The sequence below is a fragment of the Camelus bactrianus genome, chromosome 2 (assembly GCF_048773025.1).
Source record: "Camelus bactrianus isolate YW-2024 breed Bactrian camel chromosome 2, ASM4877302v1, whole genome shotgun sequence".
In the NCBI taxonomy this organism is placed as follows: Eukaryota; Metazoa; Chordata; class Mammalia; order Artiodactyla; family Camelidae; genus Camelus; species Camelus bactrianus.
Genome location: NC_133540.1, coordinates 87,769,655 through 87,788,056, shown reverse-complemented (window position 1 = coordinate 87,788,056; position 18,402 = coordinate 87,769,655). Strand labels below are relative to the sequence as shown.

The 18,402-nt window shown below is 43.5% G+C and overlaps 1 protein-coding gene across 5 annotated transcripts in view; it reads right to left on the bottom strand.

Moving 5' to 3' along the window:
* The window catches only part of SEPTIN11 (septin 11), an 82,017-nt gene extending 69,047 nt beyond the window's left edge, over positions 1 to 12,970 (bottom strand). For 4 of the 5 annotated variants that reach the window (XM_074345725.1, XM_074345736.1, XM_074345721.1 and 1 more), the window contains exon 1: positions 12,733 to 12,970. In XM_074345725.1, coding sequence (XP_074201826.1) covers positions 12,733 to 12,951 — 219 coding nt within the window. In that variant the 5' untranslated portion in view covers positions 12,952 to 12,970. The remainder of the gene's footprint in view (positions 1 to 12,732) is intronic. The other variant, XM_074345745.1, reaches the window with a different exon arrangement.
* Between the last annotated feature and the right edge of the window lie 5,432 nt (positions 12,971 to 18,402).

Genomic DNA, 18,402 nt, shown 5'->3' with positions numbered 1-18,402 from the left:
ACAGAATAGGACACATCTATATACTCATTACCTATCTTTGTCAAGCCATAACTTTTCCTATTCATCTTTGTTTTTTTTTTTTTTAAATCACAAATATACCTGAAGATCCCCAAGTACCTCTCCCTGAAAACATTTCCCTCCTTCCCCCAGATCACCAACTTAGCTCTAAAAATGAGATCAGATTGGGCCTGGAATTTACTTCAAAATAATTTGGGGGGTTGTGGGATGGGAGAGAAAAGGTTAGATACAAGGGGAAATAGATGACGTAGACTAACCTGGGTGACGGGATGGAAGGGTTCATTACAACCTTCCCCTACTTTTGTGTATGTCTGAGATGTTCCTTAATAAAAAAGTTTTCCAGAGGGGAGGGTATAGGTCAGTGGTAGAGTGCATACCTAGCATGCAAGAGGTCCTGGGCTCAATCCCTAGCACCTCCATTAAAAATAAATAAATAAATCGAATTACCTCTCCCCCTCCAAAAAAAAATTTTTAAAAAAAGTTTTCTAAAAAATGAGAGCAATAACAGATTATAAATACTTCAAGACTATACTCCTAAAGCTTCAGTATTCAATGATAGCCACCAGCCACATGTAGCTATTTAATCTTAAATGCAAATTAAATATAATTAAACAAGATAAAATATTTAATTCTATAGCTGTACAGCCACATTTCAAGTGTTCAAAAGCCACGTACAGCTAGTGGCTTCCATACTGAACAATGCAGTGGCAGGACATTTTCCTCATCACACAGCGTTCTATCTGACAATGCTGTTCTGCAGCCTAGGGTGGCAGCTCCATTTGGTAAAAAGAGGGTACAAACCATTAGACAGAAGACCTGGTCTGAAGATCATCAAATGAATCCTGATCCATCAAATAGGGACCGAAGGGGTTGGGTCAAGAACAGTATCTAATCAAATGACCTCACAAAGTTATTGCAAAGTCAACTTCTACCCACTGAAATCTAATCACAGGAAAAATGTGTGGAATTGCACAACTTCAATTAGGACATCACTGCTGTATGTGCAGTGAGTTTTGTGGCAAAGTCATTGTGTAAATTAGCAACAACATTTCAAATGTATATTTAAAAAAAATTCTGAAAAATGATTCCAGTTTTAGTTTAAGAAATGGAGAAATCACACATTTCAGCTTCCAATTTGTTAAACTTCTCCTCCCACTACTTATATTTTGGAATAGAAAAACAACTTTCTACTTTTTTTTTTTAACCACTTAATTTTCTCATGGTTGGGATTAAAAATTAAATCAAATTGCTGATGGAAGATTATCCAGGAATAGGTGGAAGGAATGAATGCAAAAATCCAGGCTAACTACTAAGACTGTGGTCCAAGCTTTTATCTACCTCTAGTGACAAAATGTCTTCTTCCCAGGCAGACTGAGTGAATCTTTGAGTAATCCATCCCTTTCCTGTGTGCATGTATCTCCAAGAGAGAATTCAGAAGATCTCTAAAATAACCTCACTTTCCAAACTGAGATTATTTTGCTCCCCAAATCACATTTCCCTTTATTCTGGACTAATTTAAGAGAAACCGATGAAATAGGTAAATTTTCTAGTGGCCTTTCAAATCAGGAAAAAAAAAAAAAGCCACAAAACACTGATAACATTTACATCAGGTGTAAAAGAAGTTAAATAATGTCAAGTGAGTTAACTCACCCAGAGACATTTGCATCTCAACCCAGGAAAAACCAGTAATTCTCAACTTTTCCCCATCCATTCATATGTGTTAGAACACGGGAATGGGGAAGCTGGGAGGAGTGGCTGTTCTTTACAAATCCCCTCAGTCCAAAGCTATTAGGAGCAGGACTGCAAAGTCTATCTTAAAACACATTTAAATATTAGGATTTTAAAAACAATAGCTAAGCCTAGATATTTTATTTTTACCTTAAAACATATAAACATACAGTTATGCACAAATTTTTTGACAAAGGGTCAAGGTTTTTCCAACATCATGAGTTAGAGAAATTCCAATTAGAGGTGTCTCTCTAGCACAAAGCTATAGGCATCACCTACGATTTCCAGTTTCTCTCCAGTGGAGCCAGAATTATAAAATCTTTTCAATGCAACCTGAATGCAGACTGTGAGATTCTTACAATTTTTTTCCTCCTACTTTTTACCATTATCTTAATCATATTAACTTCACAGTTTTATTTTAGCAAAATTCTCGCTTTATCTAAATCTTTCAAAAAGCATCTAATTTAGAAGCAACTCTGTTTTTGCACTTATAGTCTCTAAATTTATATAACATTAAATTAAAGTTATACAATTATGACAATTACAACAACTGGCATAACCAGGTCTGAAAACAAATAACTGACCTAGTAAGCATGGGTACTGGCTTACTGATCCAGCAGGCATGGTGGGTACAGAAATGCCTATGTGTCCTTGAATAGAATACTAGTCCACTAGTCAAAGTGTTTGGCATGCTGTGGGCAGCTGGTATGCTTTGAAGGAGGAATGAAGCATACAAATTAATCTGGTAGAGATTCTGAAAACAAGCCCTTAGATTCGGATACAATTTTTCAATTCCCTTTGTTGTGTCTTTTTTTTTTTAATCCCTGCTTCAAACCAAAAGAAAAAATGTCTAATGGTAGCCCAGGAGGAAAGAAAGATGGGGTTATCTTTCTAGCACTCCTCAAATTACATTATAAATGAAAAGAGAGGGGAAATGGACCCTACTCTTTCCGAATTCTGAACCAAGTTCCTCATGTTCACCATCAAAGAGAAAGAAGAGAGCTAAATAGTAGTCAGGGGAGCCTGGCAAGACCCCCTCCACTGCCCCAAGTCATGGAAGTTGAGCATTATCAGAGTCTTTTTTCCTCAACTAATTTGCAGGCTTCTTGAGAGCATGAGCCAAATCTTATATTCACATATTTCCAAAACCATGGAGCACAAGGCTAGAAATATAGAAGGTCCTCAAATATACAGCTGGTTGATGATAAACCATTATGAATGAGGCTGCTAGTGGCTGAGACACAAGGTAAAAAGGAGAAACACAACCTGGTGATTCACCCCTGAATTCAAGCCTTATCCCAAGATTTTGAACCTTAGTAACAGGGAGCTTCATTTACTAGAAAAGATTTTTGGTTCTGGCTTGGTTTGGTGGGATAATGAGAAGGAATAAGATTTTGACCTCTTCACTCATGCTTGATGCTAGCCAGGGCTCAATGTTTGTTGACTGAATGAACGGGAAATAGGAAAAGCCTTCGAAGAGTAAGAATACAGATTCTTCAAGAAAGAAGATTTGGCAATCTTTAGCAGTACCCCTAACTCCCCAATATACCTATATAAATGTTTGTTACAGAAAGTCTCTGAGAGAGTCCTCAACACCCTCAGCTCTGATTGGGTTATAATTTAGACTCAGGTTCTCTTCAGCTGTAAAAGCCACCTTTGGAAGGGCAGATAGTGAAACTGAATTAATTATCGGTCATTTCAATGGCTGAAACCTTGTCTTAATTAAATTGATTTTCAGCCTTAGAATTTTGGTTTCTGAATGAGACAAATTTGATTACCAGCAACGAAGAGACTTCTTTAGAGGGCTCAATTGTGCGTCAGGATCATCCAACTTTTCCCCAGGGGAGACGTGATTAAGAGGTTGACTAAGAATTGCAAAACGCTTTGAAAACAAAGAGGTATGTAATAGACAAATCATTCCAACCAGTGGAGGTATAGTCTTAGATTGCCCACCCACACAAAAAGTCAGACCAAATCTCAGAGTGGGAGCAAAGATGACAACTTTGGGGAAAACTGGAGAATGAATCAGTCTGGCTTACGCTGTTTCCAAGGACCTATACTACAGGATCAGAAACTGTCTCTGGGCTAGGCTCCTACAAAGTGAAGGAGTGATTTAAGCAATTATCCTAAGAACTCCCAGGCAGATACATAAATTAATCTGGGCCCATAAAATTGCTCAACATTAGTTGACTAAAAGTTGTTTCCAGAACTGTTGCCTCATTTGTCCAATCTTTGTGGGCAGAGTAAGCCTCCAAATTTCTCTTTTTCAAAAAGTTTTAAGCTTTGTTTGGCCCAAGTTCACAGCCCATGTACCAAGAACACATCTTCCACCATATACTCCGTATCTAGTTCCTAGATTACAAAATACGTAATTGACTTGAAACTGATACATTAAACCAGTTACTGAACAAACTAGACACTACACACTCAGAAACATGCCCTTCCAAACTGAGAGTGTGACAGTGCCATTCTGAGGAACTAGAATTGAAAATTATAGAAAAGTTTAGGGGATGCATCCAGCCTTTTTTTTTTTTTTTTGAGTCCAGTTTTTACAGTGGTTTGAAGTCTGTCCTCCAGTAAATAGTAAAAACCTGGTAAAAGATCAGTTTGTTCTCAACATACTTTTTTTTAATGTCCAGAGTAATTTGGTATGTTTCAAAAGCAACATTCATGCTCCCTCATCTGCATAAGGCAAAAGAAGGGCCACAAACCAGGAAACAAGGTGTCTTCACCTAGGTTTTCCCAAAATGCAGGGGCCTGAGACAAGGCCTTGCATGCATGCAGCTGCTCTGAAAAGTGATCCAGAGGAACAGGCGTGGGACTGGAAATAGTTTCGCCAAGAAAGAGGAAAGCTATCCTAAAGGGTATACATATGTGTGTGTGTGTGGAGAGAGAGAGAGAGAGAGAGAGAGAGAGAGAGAAGGAGAGAGAGAGAGCGAGAGCGCTAATCATCCCTGTGGGCTGGGGTTCATGTGGACCCTCCGAGGAGCCATACTGATTGTGCCTCAGAATTGTCCAATTTAGTGATAAAAAAGAGAAATATTATCCACCAGCTACCATCTCCCAACAGTCAATAGTGGGCCCTTGGAATAAGTCCCTTGGAGATGCAGATATATACATTTGTTAGAATAGCTAAGCAGAACCCAAGCAGCTACAGCAGAGAAGCCTCGGAAAGAAAGCAGGAGAGATGAGGTCTGTGCCTGCCAGAGGTTAGCACAGCACAGCTGGAATAAACAGGTGGACTGAGAGGAGGTGGGCGGGCATGAATCTCATCCAACTGATCCAAAGGACCAGTTTTCCCTCCTCCAGTCAAATGTCAGTGGGGGAGGGGTGCAGTCCCTTCCTTTAATTCTGGAAACATGGCTAAGAATGCAGGAATGTGGTCAAAGCTATCAGAACTTACTGCTTACAGGAAACTCTGTTCAATATCTTGTAACAACCTTTAATGAAAAAGAATATGAAAATGGATATATGTACGTATATGTATCACTGGGACATTGTGCTGTATGTCAGAAATTGACACATTGTAATTGACTGTACTTCAGTTAAAAAAAAGAACATACTGCTTATGATAATAAGGGTTTTTTTTTTAAAGTGTTCACAACTATATTTGATCATTCTTCTTTCTTAAAAAAAAGTAACTTAAAGAAAAGGTGGAGGTGGCAGGGGGTGGGGACCAGAACATATGTGGGTGGCACGTAAGTGTCATAGGCATCACTGCTATAGAAATTCAAAGAGAAAAGTTACCAAAACCTGGGCTGGCAAGTGGAGCGTTCAAGGAGGATTTGATCGGTGCCCCAAAGGTGTGCCCTGACTAGAGAAAAGGGAGGAGTGTGTATTTCGGGTGTGTGTGAGAGGGAGAGGAGGGGGCAAGCGCTCCCCTCCCGCTGGGTGGGGGTGGCAGTTCTGGTGAGAGCCCAGTCTTCAGTATAAAGCCGTCACCACTTTAGTATTCGTGTCCCTTTTATCGAGGACAATTATTTTCTGCATCATTGTAAGCACCTGGCGTACTAACGCATTTAACCCTGTAAACCTTCGAGGAAGATACTGTAATTATTTGACAAATGAGGCATGTGAGGTACACAAGGCAAGTCACTCACTCAAGATCACAAATGTTCAATGGCAGAGCTGATACCTTAGAACCTCAGCAGTCTGGCTCCAGTGCCCACACCCTCAATCACAATGCTACTACATACAGTCCTCCACCCCTGTCTGTGGGGACCACATCAGCAGCTGATTGAACTGGACTGTGGAGGGCCAACTATACTAGGCCATTTTATACAAGGGACTTGAGCATCTGCAGATTTTGGTATCCACAGGGATCCTGGAACCAATCCCTGTGGATACTGACTGACGACTGCACCACTACCCCTCAGCAGAGAGAAAACAAAGCATAGAAAAGAAGGGTGTCATAGACGCTTCTGCATTTAGGAACAGACGGGCTGTGCAAGGACTGATTTGGAAGCATCCTAAGGGAAATCATTCTATCAAGCAGCTCGAAGTCCTAATGGCCTCAAAACCATTTCCCAAAGAGTACAGTGCCAGAGCTGAAGCCTCCAGAGAGCAGCACGGAAGGTCTTTCAGAAGGTCACCCCCCATCCCTATCTGGTGACGATGCTATCGGATGCTCATTGTGAAAGAACAGGAATCGTCACACCCTTGCCTTCGATTCATTCTGGCTGCTTAACACACACGCACTGTCTCCCTCTCTCTTCATCCTACCATGTCCAGTTGGAATCAGAGTAGGACAGACAGAGAAAAACCATTACACACGGGGACAATTTTATAAAATAATAAAGGCCCTTGGCTCTATAGCAGATTCCCTGACTAGGAAGGTATGGTGAACTCTTAACTATTCAACACAGTCACTGCCCCTTCCTAGGGGATGGTTTACTTCCCCATCTATCAAGCTTGGCCAAGTGACCCACAGAGCCACTCTCTGCAGGAGGATTATCCATCTGTTGAATTCAGAAGTGACCATGTATTTTGGCCAGTGAAGCCCATGTGGGAGTGACCCTTCCAAGAGCTTGAAAAGTCACTTCAGGGTTCAGCATGCCTCTTTTTCCTGCTGCCACCAGACTAGCAAAGTCCAGAGAGAAGACAGGATGTTCCCTCAGCTTGGGTCCTAGGGTCAACTCAGCATGGAGTAGATCTCAGAGGATGGAGCAGACAAGGACCCTGAGTGAGAAGTAAACCTTTGCTGCGTAAGCCACCAAATCTGGGGACCAATTTGATACTTCAACATAATTTAGTCTAACTGACCCATACAAATGGTAGGTCTGTACATATGTTGATCTAAGAGCCATTGGTTCTAAAGCCTAGCTCTCCCACTATCAGATTAGGTAAGCTCTGAAGATTTTCAGTGTCTTCCATCAACCAAGTCCAAGAATCTGGGATATCCTAAGTTGTGGGTCGGGGTGGATAGCATGTAAAATATTCTAAGAGCTGTGTAGTAAGTACTCACACGTCTTGAAGAATGCACTGAGTGATCTAGTCTCTTCCCACCTTCCCAGCTTCATGTCTGTCCACTCAACCCCACCCTGAGTGCTGATGTCCCATTCCCAAACTGGGTTTCCTTAAGGGGCTTGCTTCACCTCAGAGCTCTGCACATGCTGTTCCCTTGGCCTGGAAGACTTTTCCCCCAGCTGCTGCCCCACTTCTCTTTCCTTGCTAAGTCCTAGTGCTTACTCATCCTTCAGAAAAAATTGATGAGAACAGTGGGGACAGCATCTCAAGTACTCACATCATAACCTCAGCACCTGCACAAGGAAAGTATGCAAGAAATAGCTGATAAAGCAGATGGATTAGGAAGCTAAGAATGACTACTGACATGTTAGGGTGCAAGGGTTGTTTTGTTTGTCAATGTCTAGCCTACCCATACTGCGATTCTGCTTCTACAAGAAACAAATTAGAAAGTAAGAAAATCACAAATTCTTCTCAAAGGAGTGTTTAATTATTAAAAACAGGCACAGCTTACGTTATGTATATTTTCACAACAATTTTTAAAGTGTTTAAAAAAAAAAGGGGCAGAAAACTTGTCGGATACCAAAGAAGTTCTTTTGGAGCATTGCCCACCTCTCCACCCTAGTCTGCCCCTCCATCAACACATCACACTCTGTGCCACTTGGTCCTAGCTCAGCAGGTGGACAGAATGCACCCACCCAGCTCTCTTCCTGCATCCTTCGACTTGAGTGATGCGCTCACAGTCACCGGCACGGATCCTGAACAGGTGGCTCTCGTGCCTTAGCTCTGGTCCCCTCAGGAAACAGACTCCTGATGTCTACCTCGGGCCAGGCCTGAGACAACACAAATTTGATTTTTAGATCACCAGCAAATTCTTTTTAGAACCCTGTCTTTTTCACCTCAGCCCAAGTCTTGTTTTTTTGTTCAACAGCAGCCACGCTGACAGGCTGCCAGCGGGCCTGAGTGGGTAGGAGAGGTATTGTCCAGCTGGAAGGAGTTTTCTGTCACTCTGGATTAAAACACACAAGCTAAAAAAAACAAAACAAAGAGGATATCAATTATATTGCAAAGTAGTTCTCCTTGGGAAAAAGGATAGAAGCTTTAGATCTACCGGGTCTTTGTTTAGATAATGGTTCAGCTTCGCTGACCCTGGTTAAGACAGTCTGTGAAAGACAGTTCCCAATAAATGATAAAATCCAAGAGTAGCTCCAACCCCCACACTCCCCCCAAGCCAAGTTTAAGGTTCTAGAAAGAGAAACACAGGCACAGAGAACTCTGATTATAGCCTGCCCCACAGGGAGTCTAAACCTGAAGATCCTTCTCAGCTGTGGCATCACCAGTAAGGATAAGCACTGAGTCTTTCGGTAATCAGTCAAAGCAGGCCACCCAAATCACGCATTCCTTTGTCTGCACACAGACATAGGGTAGCCCCTGTGAAAGCACTAAGCTTCTGTTCCCTCCATTGTATGAATGTCCAAGTAGTCAGACAGGGTCCACCCAGGCACACAGTTTGGTTTCTTAGTAGCAGTTTATATGAGATGGATTATGCTTGCTGGATGAAAATAACTACCAGTCTAAGAACTGTCATATCAGGGTGGTGGGATATAGCTAGTTTGTCTTTTAATCAATTCCTTGGGTCAACTTTTCATTGTGATGTAGACACATCATTTTTAAAGAAGGTATTCTAAAAGATAAAAAAAATCTACAGCTCTCAAAAGATTTAAAAAGGAGGAATTACTGCACCTCAAACACTTCTTGCATTCCTTAATAACTGCTTATAGAGCCTCAATGTGTATAATTTATATCACTGACTAAAGAGTTTTAATTTTTAAAAACCGCCCCCTGGATGGCAGCCCTTTATCACTGAGAGAGCCATTCTCTGGACATTTTTCAGCTCCATTAATCTTTCTCCGGGTCCAGCAGCCAGAGGCCTCCATGTGGGGGCCATATCCTCAAGTCACAGAAATGGCAATTTTATAACAAGGGAAAATAACACTTCATTGTCAGTCCCCACTCTCCTTCCTGCTGAAGATAGACTTTAGACAGTTCTTTAGGAACTGCCTGTAATGATCCTCAAACAGATAGGATCCTTTACCTGCATCATAACCATTGAGTCAGCAATAGGCACATAATTTCCTTTCTCCCTAAATGGCTTACATACTCCGCCGAAATTTGTCACTGTGATACATACGGACACTAAATCTCTCAGACAATAAAAGCTCCAGGTAAGAAGGAGTTCTGTGTTGTCCACTACTGTGTCCCTGACACCAAGAACAGTACCTAGGCACACAGGAGGTGTCAATAAAGAGTGTTAAATGAGCTCGACTGAACTTGATTTGCCATTCCTTTTGGCACAACAGATAAAAGGACAATTAAACTTGTTTCTTGAACAGTATCATAGGGGAATCTCCACCACTGGAAAAGGTTGAACACAGACCTTCTGTTAGGGATAAAGTGGGAAATATTTCTTTCTGCGCTGGGGAGGAGGCTGACCCAAATGACCTCTAAAGTCCCTTTGAACTCCTAGACCCTATAACCTCATGAACACCACTCCTTAAGAGAGTGTTTCAGCCGCCTAAAGCCTGTTCCCAGGTAGAGTAAATTACCACGCTCTGATTAAAATAAAGATAATAGCTGCCCTGGGACTTGGATGCCTAAATACTAACTCATCCAAAATGTGGACACATCCCTAGGGGAGAAAGGCTCTTGCTAGTCATCAGACACTCTGGAAAGAGCAGATGTGCTTCAGGGTCTTCTCAGAGCCAAGATTTAAAACCATTCCTGGGAAAATGGAGAAGCTAGGGGTCAAGATTAAAATGGAAATAAACAGTACGACACTAAACTGAAGCTTCTGTTTCCCAGCCAACAACAAATCCATTTAAGAAACGTCTGAATTTAGCCTTGAAGCTAAAATGGTTATAACTGAATATAACCATGCCATAAGCTAGAAAATACTGCATTTGATATATAAGGATAATATCAAATAACTAACGTCGTATTTACCTAGGATGTCACACTAAGATGTTCAAGTTCAAGAATGTCTGCCTAATGTGGAGGGCAAGTTATTCTGACTGAACTTTTCTTCAATCTGAACAGGAGAGGCAGTTTATAGGGAAAAAATCTAATTCCAAAGGAGTAACTAGGGAAACTTTTCACACATAAATCAACTCTGGAGTGATTCTTTTCTCTCAACACACTCTTCTTTTGTTAAAATCATACAGGGAAAAGGAGGAGCAGCAAATTCTACCATGAAGGAGTCAGTGTGGAGACTTTGGGGCTAGGTTTGGAGAATCTTCTGCATTCACTGTGGTTGTTTTAAAGACATAACTGCAAACACTACACTTCAAATATTAACTGAATGAACAAAGTGAAACAGTTGAACAATTCCTTGGAAACTGTATGAAAAGACTTTTTAACTTTGTAATCAACTCCTGATCGCCCTACCACAGCTTCTTCTTCAAAAAAAAAGTCTCCTGTTTTCAAACTGTAAGTAATTTAATCTTAATTTTAGTGACAAGGGGGAATGTGCAGAGAAAGCAGTTATCTCCTCCTTACACATTCACTTTGTAAAAGTCTCCTCTATTTTTTGAATGAGAGAGGTCTTAGACACAAGAATTCTGTGGGACTAAGCTCACATCTGGTTGGCAGACCTGGTGTTGGATATGATTATGGCCACACAACTAAATCTTAAATTCACATACTGTTCCTATTTAACTGACATATATGAACTAACTAATTTATAGAAAATGTGCAGCAAATTATTTCTTCCACCTCCCCCATGCATCAAGAATGCACCAACGACAAGTGTTATTGAAAAAGACAACTCTCCCCCAGAACATTTGCATTCCTAGCCACTCTCCAATTATTTAAAGCAGATATTGTTATTTTAGTTATTTGAATCAGTATCTGGATATAAGTGTGCTTGTGTGTGTGTTGGGGAAGGGGGAGGGGGAGTAATGTAACCATATAAACTTGTAAACTTGACCTCTCTGAACCTCAGTTTCCTCACCAGAAAAACAAAGGGATAACTCCAGAGACTATGCAAATTCCCTCAGTAACAACAATCTATGACCACTAATCACCAAGAGGAGACGTGAATTCTTAAGAGTACGTCATTAAATATTCAAGTTTAAAATGACTAGAAGACCCACAGTTACACTTCAACATGACCGCGGCACATTTTCTGGAGGTGGAGAACGTCTTTGAAAGCACTTCGGCAGCTGAACCACCAAACCTGGTTAGAACATGCAGAGAGGCCCTGAGAAATACTGTGGGAGCGGGTGTAAAAAGCGAGTGTATCTGGGGGAGGAGCTGGGAGAAAAGTTGGGGGTTCTGAGAGCACAGTCTTGCATTTTGCATTTCTGGGCTTCCAGAATCTCCGTTAAGACTTTCGTCTGTACCTGCAAAATGTCTCAAGCCACCACCTGCAGCCACACAGTTGTGGGAAGGAGAAGATAAAAGGAAAAGGAGGTGTTAGAGCGGGAAGAACCTCGTTCGAGGCGCCCACAAAGCCCGTGGGGCGAAAGTGGACTCTGAGCAGCGACAAAGAAAAGCGGAAAGAGAAAGAAGAGAACTCCGCCTTTCCCACCCGGCTCTGCTCCTTTCAGTAAAAAGGAAAGGCTGCCGCCGCCCCTTCCCTCCGCCTATCACCCGGGGATGCGGAGCCAGGACTGAAACCGCACCCTGGAAGTCCCGCTGCCCTCGGACGCGGTCGGGTCGCGGACTGAGCCTTGCACCCTCAGAGGCGCTGCCCTGGCCAGGCCCGCAAACTCGGGGCCGGAGCATCACCCCGCCTCCATCCCTCGCTCCTTCGCCCCAGGCCGGTGGCACCCGATTCTCCACGCACCGCCCTCCCTTCCTCTTCCTTGCATCCCCGGCCCTCCGCCCCGGGCCTTCCAACCGCAGAGCATTTTAAGACTTCTACCCACCCTGACAAGGGGGCCCTTTGAAAACTTTGTGTGTGTGTGTCTAGGGCTTTTGTCCACATCCTGGGCAGGGCCCGGTCACCGACGTGGGTGCCTGAGGGTGTCCGGGATCTCACAATAAGCTGAGGAAGCCACCACGGTCATCCCATCCCTTTATTTCTGACCTGCTTCTACAACCGTGCGACACAAGTGCTTGGGCTAACGATTCCCACGCCCTGGTCGCCACTCGGCGCGGGGGAGCCGGGAGGAAACCTCCGCACCCGGCGCCTTTCTCCACTGTCACGAGGGAAAAGGTGTGCGCTGGGAGAGGGAGGCAGCCAAGAAACAACCGTGGCTAAAAGGATCCTTTAAAAGAAAAAACAGGAAAAGGGTCCTTTTTCTCCCACATCCCCGGAATCGAGAGGATACACTGTTGCATCACGTAGTAACCGAACCTCTGGGCTCCTCGCCCTCCCCTCAGCCCCAGACGCGCGCCCAAATTCATGCACACACCCACAGCCGCAGCAGCCGCCGCCGCCGCCGTACACAGCCCCCGCCCCGGCTCCCAGTATTCCCCGCTAGCACCCTCCCGAAAGCAGGGACCCCCACCCCACCTCACCCCGGCGCCAAAGGCGCAGCGGACGGGGATTGCGAGGCCCCAGCACTCACAGACGGTCTCCCAACGGCCACGGCCATCGCGGCTGCGGCTCCAGCTGCGCCTGGGTGCTGTCTGCCAACACTGGCTGCTGCTTGGGCTCCGGCTCCGGCTCGCCTCCCCCGCGCCTCCCTTGCGGCTGCGCTCTGCTAGCGCCCGGCTCCCGCGCGCCACCAGCGGCATCTGCTCCCCCCACGCCGCCGCCCCTCCCGCTTTATTAGAGCAACATGGCCACCCGCCTGGAAGGGACCATTTGCTTCCCCAGGAAGGGGTGTGAGCCTGCGCACCCGGGCTGAGGCGGTGGGAGGGAGGATGGTGGGCCAGCCTTCTGCCCGGGTCAGCCGGCTAGGGTCGTAGGGCTCGCCCTCCCCGAATATAGCAGCCAGCCCCAAAATGACCTTCTTGGGTGCCACCGAGATGCCCCCAGCCTGTGCTCCGGCCGCCACCCCCCCTTCCATCACATGCTGGAGTCCGAGTAAAAGCCTGGGCGCGGAGGTCCCCGTCTCGAGTCCCGCCACGCGTTTCGCCAAGCGCGTGGCTGGAGCGGCTGAGGAGAGATGGGACACTTGGGCGAGACAGGTCCACGGGGACAGCATCTCGCGGAAAGTTAGCCCCAGGCAAGCACGCCCAACCCGGAGGAACTGGCTTGGAAGGGGTGCGGGCCGCTAGGGAGAGCGGTAGGCGACCGAGGTGGGGCTGGGCAGGTCCCCGCCAAGGGAAGAGTTGTCCCTCCACAGGTCTCTTCCTAAGGGAGAGACTAAAAGGCCGGCAGCTGGAAGCTGTCACTGTAGCGTGCGGCCGGGTAGGCGACCAGAGCAGATAGGAAGAGGCCGTAGTAGTTGCTGCCGCAGACGGCTAACCGCCTGCTGGAGAGAAAGAAAAGGACGCCTCCGCTGGAGAATTAAAGCAGCTGTTGACTGCCCTAGAGCGTGGGGGCCGAGGCCTCCCCCGGGTGTAACGAGAGAGCTGGGCACACGTGAGAGCTCAGCCGACTTTTTTGATCGCTGGAGACCCGACGACCCGGAGGCAGGCGCGCGGGGCTGCGGCTGGAGGGCGCGGCGACGGCGCCAGGCGGGTGACCCTGGAGTCGGTGCGACTCCGAGCGCGTGGGACTGAGAAATTGCTTTATGATGGGGAAGGATTTTTCCAGCAGATGTTGGGGCGTTCCTGCGTGTCTGGATGTCGGGCTAATGGCAGGGTCCTGGTGCGTCCCGGTAGCGCGGTACCGGTGCAAGGTCTGGGCGGTGAGGCGTGCCGGAGGTGCTGTAGGTTCCCCCAGCCTCTCACGGGGCAGGGGAAGGGGGCCACGGCGACAGGTGATTGAGCGTAGCGTCTGTTGAGGGCAGGGAACCAACTGGATCCAAGCGCAAGGAAAATGTGGGGTGGCGATGAAGGGCTGTGATCAGCCCACGGGATTGCGCCCTCAGGGAAAACCCGGCCTATTCAATTAGGTGAAAGACAAACCACCTCTTTAGACTGGGGCGCCTCAGAGTCTGACCTGAGACCTGAAGCACCCAGGTTTCTCCGGGCATTGCCTCTGCCTTTCCCGCGATATCTGCCCACGATGGGCCCCAGGATTCAAACGCGCCTCTCAGCCTTTGGCTATGGATGAGTGGGCTCCGAGCGCGCGTCCCAGTGCTGAGAGGCAGACACTGGCTTGTCCCCGGACGGGTCGAGAGGCTAAATTCGACCGGCTGGACGCCGGTGGGACAGCCAGGAATGAAAGTCTCCATGAAAGATGAGGATCTCTGAATGGGGGACTCTTCAGTCTGTGGGCGGGCCCAGACCGGCAGAACACTAACCTCTTCAGTTCTGATCAGTTTCTACCCCTAGACTTCAAATCTTCTGAAGACAAGGACCACCATTTTATATCGAGCATATTTTGGGCACGCTGTAAGTGTTGTGTTAGGATTACGACTTGCATGGATGCTAGGCAAAGGGAGGGGGAAGAAATGCTTCTCTCTGCCGCTTTCTGTGTATAGATACTTTGCTCCTTGTCCCAGAGGGAAGATTAGACAGCGGCACTGCCCATGGACAAGAGGTCTTAGGTAAACGCTATGAAAAGAGCTCCGCAGGCTGCCAACCGGATGTAAGGGCAATTTCAAACCAACTCTCCACCTTGTGTGTTGTTGACCATACCACACTGCAGGATTTTGTTGATTGTTTTTAATTTTGTTTACTTATTTTGCTGGCAAATGCTTATGTTGAAAATATCTGATTAGAATGTGAACTCCTTACCTTTGTTGGTAGGTTAGTTTATTCTCATCACAAATGCAGGAAACATAATTCACATACCATACAATTTACCAATTTAAAGTACACAATTCAGTAGTTTTTTAAATATATTCACCAATTCCAGTCTCACAATTTCCTCCCTTTGTTCCTTCAGTCCTAGGAGTGGTAACAACTTAACATTATTTGTCTTTCAGGGACTTGCCATTCCTTATTTATTCTACTTTATTGCTTCTCAAATTTTAGTACATACAAATCACCTGAGAACCCTGTTAAAATGCAAATTCTAAAATCAGTAGGTCTTGGGTGGCACCTGATAGTCTTTAGTTCCATCAAGCTCCCAGGTGATGCTCATATTGCTGATCAGCTGAAAATTCCAGACTAACAAGTGTTTACAGTTCTAAAGTAATCCCTTTATGTAAGATTCTTTTTTCATTTGAAACATCTGCAGTAATTTTTTTCCACTAAGACTTTGATATATATGGAAATGAAAAAAAAAATCAGAATTGTCACTCATAAACTCAATCTCCTTCTTTCCCTGTTGTTAAAACAGTTGTTTAAAAACTCATTCTAGCCAATGTTAAATTTACCAATAATTCTCAAACTCTACCCTGCTCATGATACTTTTTATTCTATTTGAAAATCAGGATAATATTTGCCCTTCTTCAATCTTTGGCATTTCTTATTTTTCTCTGGTTTCCCAAAGCTGGCTAATATTGATTCTACAATCACTTACACAAAGTCTTTCATGGATAATTCATTTTAGTCCTAGAAAGTTTAACTCACTTAAAACAATCGGTTGTTCATTTACCACATTGGATTTCAGTAGCCTTTTAATCATGTTTACACTACATTTTTAATTTTTGAAAGATTACTCTCTTTGAGAGAGGAGACAAATAAAAGTTAAGGAGGTTTGACTTTTCTTTGCCATCTGATAGCATATCATCAGTACCACATGGTGACTTTCATCCTTTCTTTTCATCCTCTTGTGGCAAGTCTTACTTGACAAGCAATACATTTTGAAAATTTCGTGGTATTATTTGTAAAAGCAAAAATTATCTAAACCTACAAGAAAGTATCAATCCTTGTAGGCTTGTGCTACTCTTTAATACATGCTCTTTTTAAAATCTGATCTCATTAAGGAGCATCCTGTGAAGTGACATTCTCCCTGGAGTAAGATGACTTGGCCTGATGGTCACTCTCCTTGGCAGCCAGCCCTGGAGCTGAGTCAGTTCCCATAATACTGGCATCTCTAATTCTCAGATAATTCCTTTCTTGCCATAGCCAGTTATTGTGGTATCTGGCTATACCACAATACCTTTTTCTATGTATGTAGTTGTATGTAGAAAATGTATGTAGTTGAAGTCCCTTCAACTACTAGATACATTGCCTCTAAGTTGGAGTAGAATTATACATACATACCTGTATATTCTGACAGCAATATCACTTCTATATTCTCACATTTTATCTCAGCCCATTTGCTCCCCATCATTCTACCATCAACAATGTCCACCAGCTGAATAATTCTCTAGTGCATGGGGTTACATTGCACCCTCATCATTCTTCTTGTGAACTTGTTCCTTTTGAATGAGATAAAACTTTCTTATTTCAGTCATAAGTTCCTTGCTACCTCATCTATCAATATCTATTGGATTGCATTCATCTCCTTTTGCTACTTTTTTTCAAGTTCAGATTGCTTTGCCATTAATTCTCTCTTTCCAACGTAAGATTTCAAAATTCACTGGCACTATACTTCTATCTGTTTCATTTAGTTCCACTTGGATAAACAGAAGTGGATATTGGTTGGTTGGTATAACAAATTTTGGCAGGTTATGCTCCATGCTTCATTATTATAATCTGTTATAATATATGTAACATTGTTACACCCTATTATATTCTGTTATAACAGAATTAGCCATTGCAAAGCTGCCTCTTTATTCATCCACAGTGAAAAACATAGCCTTGGGATTCAGGACAATTGGATTCATGTCCTTCACTGCCAAATATCATAAGCTATGCAGTTTTTTTAATTGATGTATTTGTTTGAATATAGGCTAAGTTGCTGTAATAGAGATACTCCAAAACTCAGTGGCCCAAAAAAGATACTCATTTCTCTCTTATGAAATAGTCCAGGAGGTGGTGGTGAGCAGTCCAGAGAGACTGGCAGATATGCTTCTTGAGATCATCCAGGGATCCATGGTCCTTCATTGCTGCTTCTTGCTCCATCAACTTCTGATTGTTATCTCACCTGCTGTGATCTAAGCTGGTTCACCAAAACCATATTCATAGTCTAGCCCATGGGAAGGGTGAAGAAGAGGAAGTGGAAGGAAAGCAATATCCTTTTAAGGAAATGACATGGTTGTAGCCATGTCACCTCTGCTCACAGTCCACTGCAAAAACTCAGTCACATGAACATTCTTTGTAGGGTGGCTAGGATATGTAATCTCTTATATAGCACCAATATGCCCTCTAAAACATGGGAGAAGGATCCTATTTATAAAAGGAAGAAATGAGAAATGGATACTGGGAGAAAATTGCAATTTCAGAGGTAATATATTTACATAGTTAAAAAATAAAATAATAGAATGAAGTATTATAGATTGAATATTCCACAGAATGAATTAGTATAGAATGATGTCTCCTACCTTATTCACCATCTGTCTAGGCCTTACCCCTCTCCTCAAGAAGGAAATACTTCATTAGTGTCCCATGTATCTTTCCAGAGTTTTCTTAAGCAACTTCAAGCAAATATAAATATATGTTCTTGTCTTTGTATTTTCTGCTCAATTCTGCTGTGAACTTGAAACTGCTCTAAAAAATAAAATCTATTAATTAAAAAATATATATGTTCTTATTTCTTACCCTGTTCCCTGTTTTACATTTTTTAAAAAACCCTATACTGTGTGTATCATTCTGCACCCTGTTTTATTTAACAATGTGTTTTGCATATTCTTTTATGTAAGTGTCTAGTTATCATCCTCAATCTTTTATACTACTGCCTGTTATTTTTAATGTTGTACTGTTATCTATTTAACAGTCCCATTGATAAATTCAGAGTTGTTTCTAATCTTTTGCCATTACAAACACTGCTACAATAATAACCTTGTGCTTGTCATTTTGAACATATGAAAGCGTATCTGTAAGATACATATCCAGAAGTGAGATTAGCCAAACATGATACTGAGCCAGCTGTTGATCTCTTTGAGTCCCATTTTCTTATAAAATGAAGCTCATATTCACCTCATGGATATGGTTATTGTGATAATGAAAAAAATATAAAATTACTGTTACACAGTAACAAAAACATAAAAGAGTTACATTTATCAAAATATGTACAAGATTGATACTGTAAAAAATACAAAACACTGTTGAAAGAAAACAAGAGAAACCTAAATGAAGGGA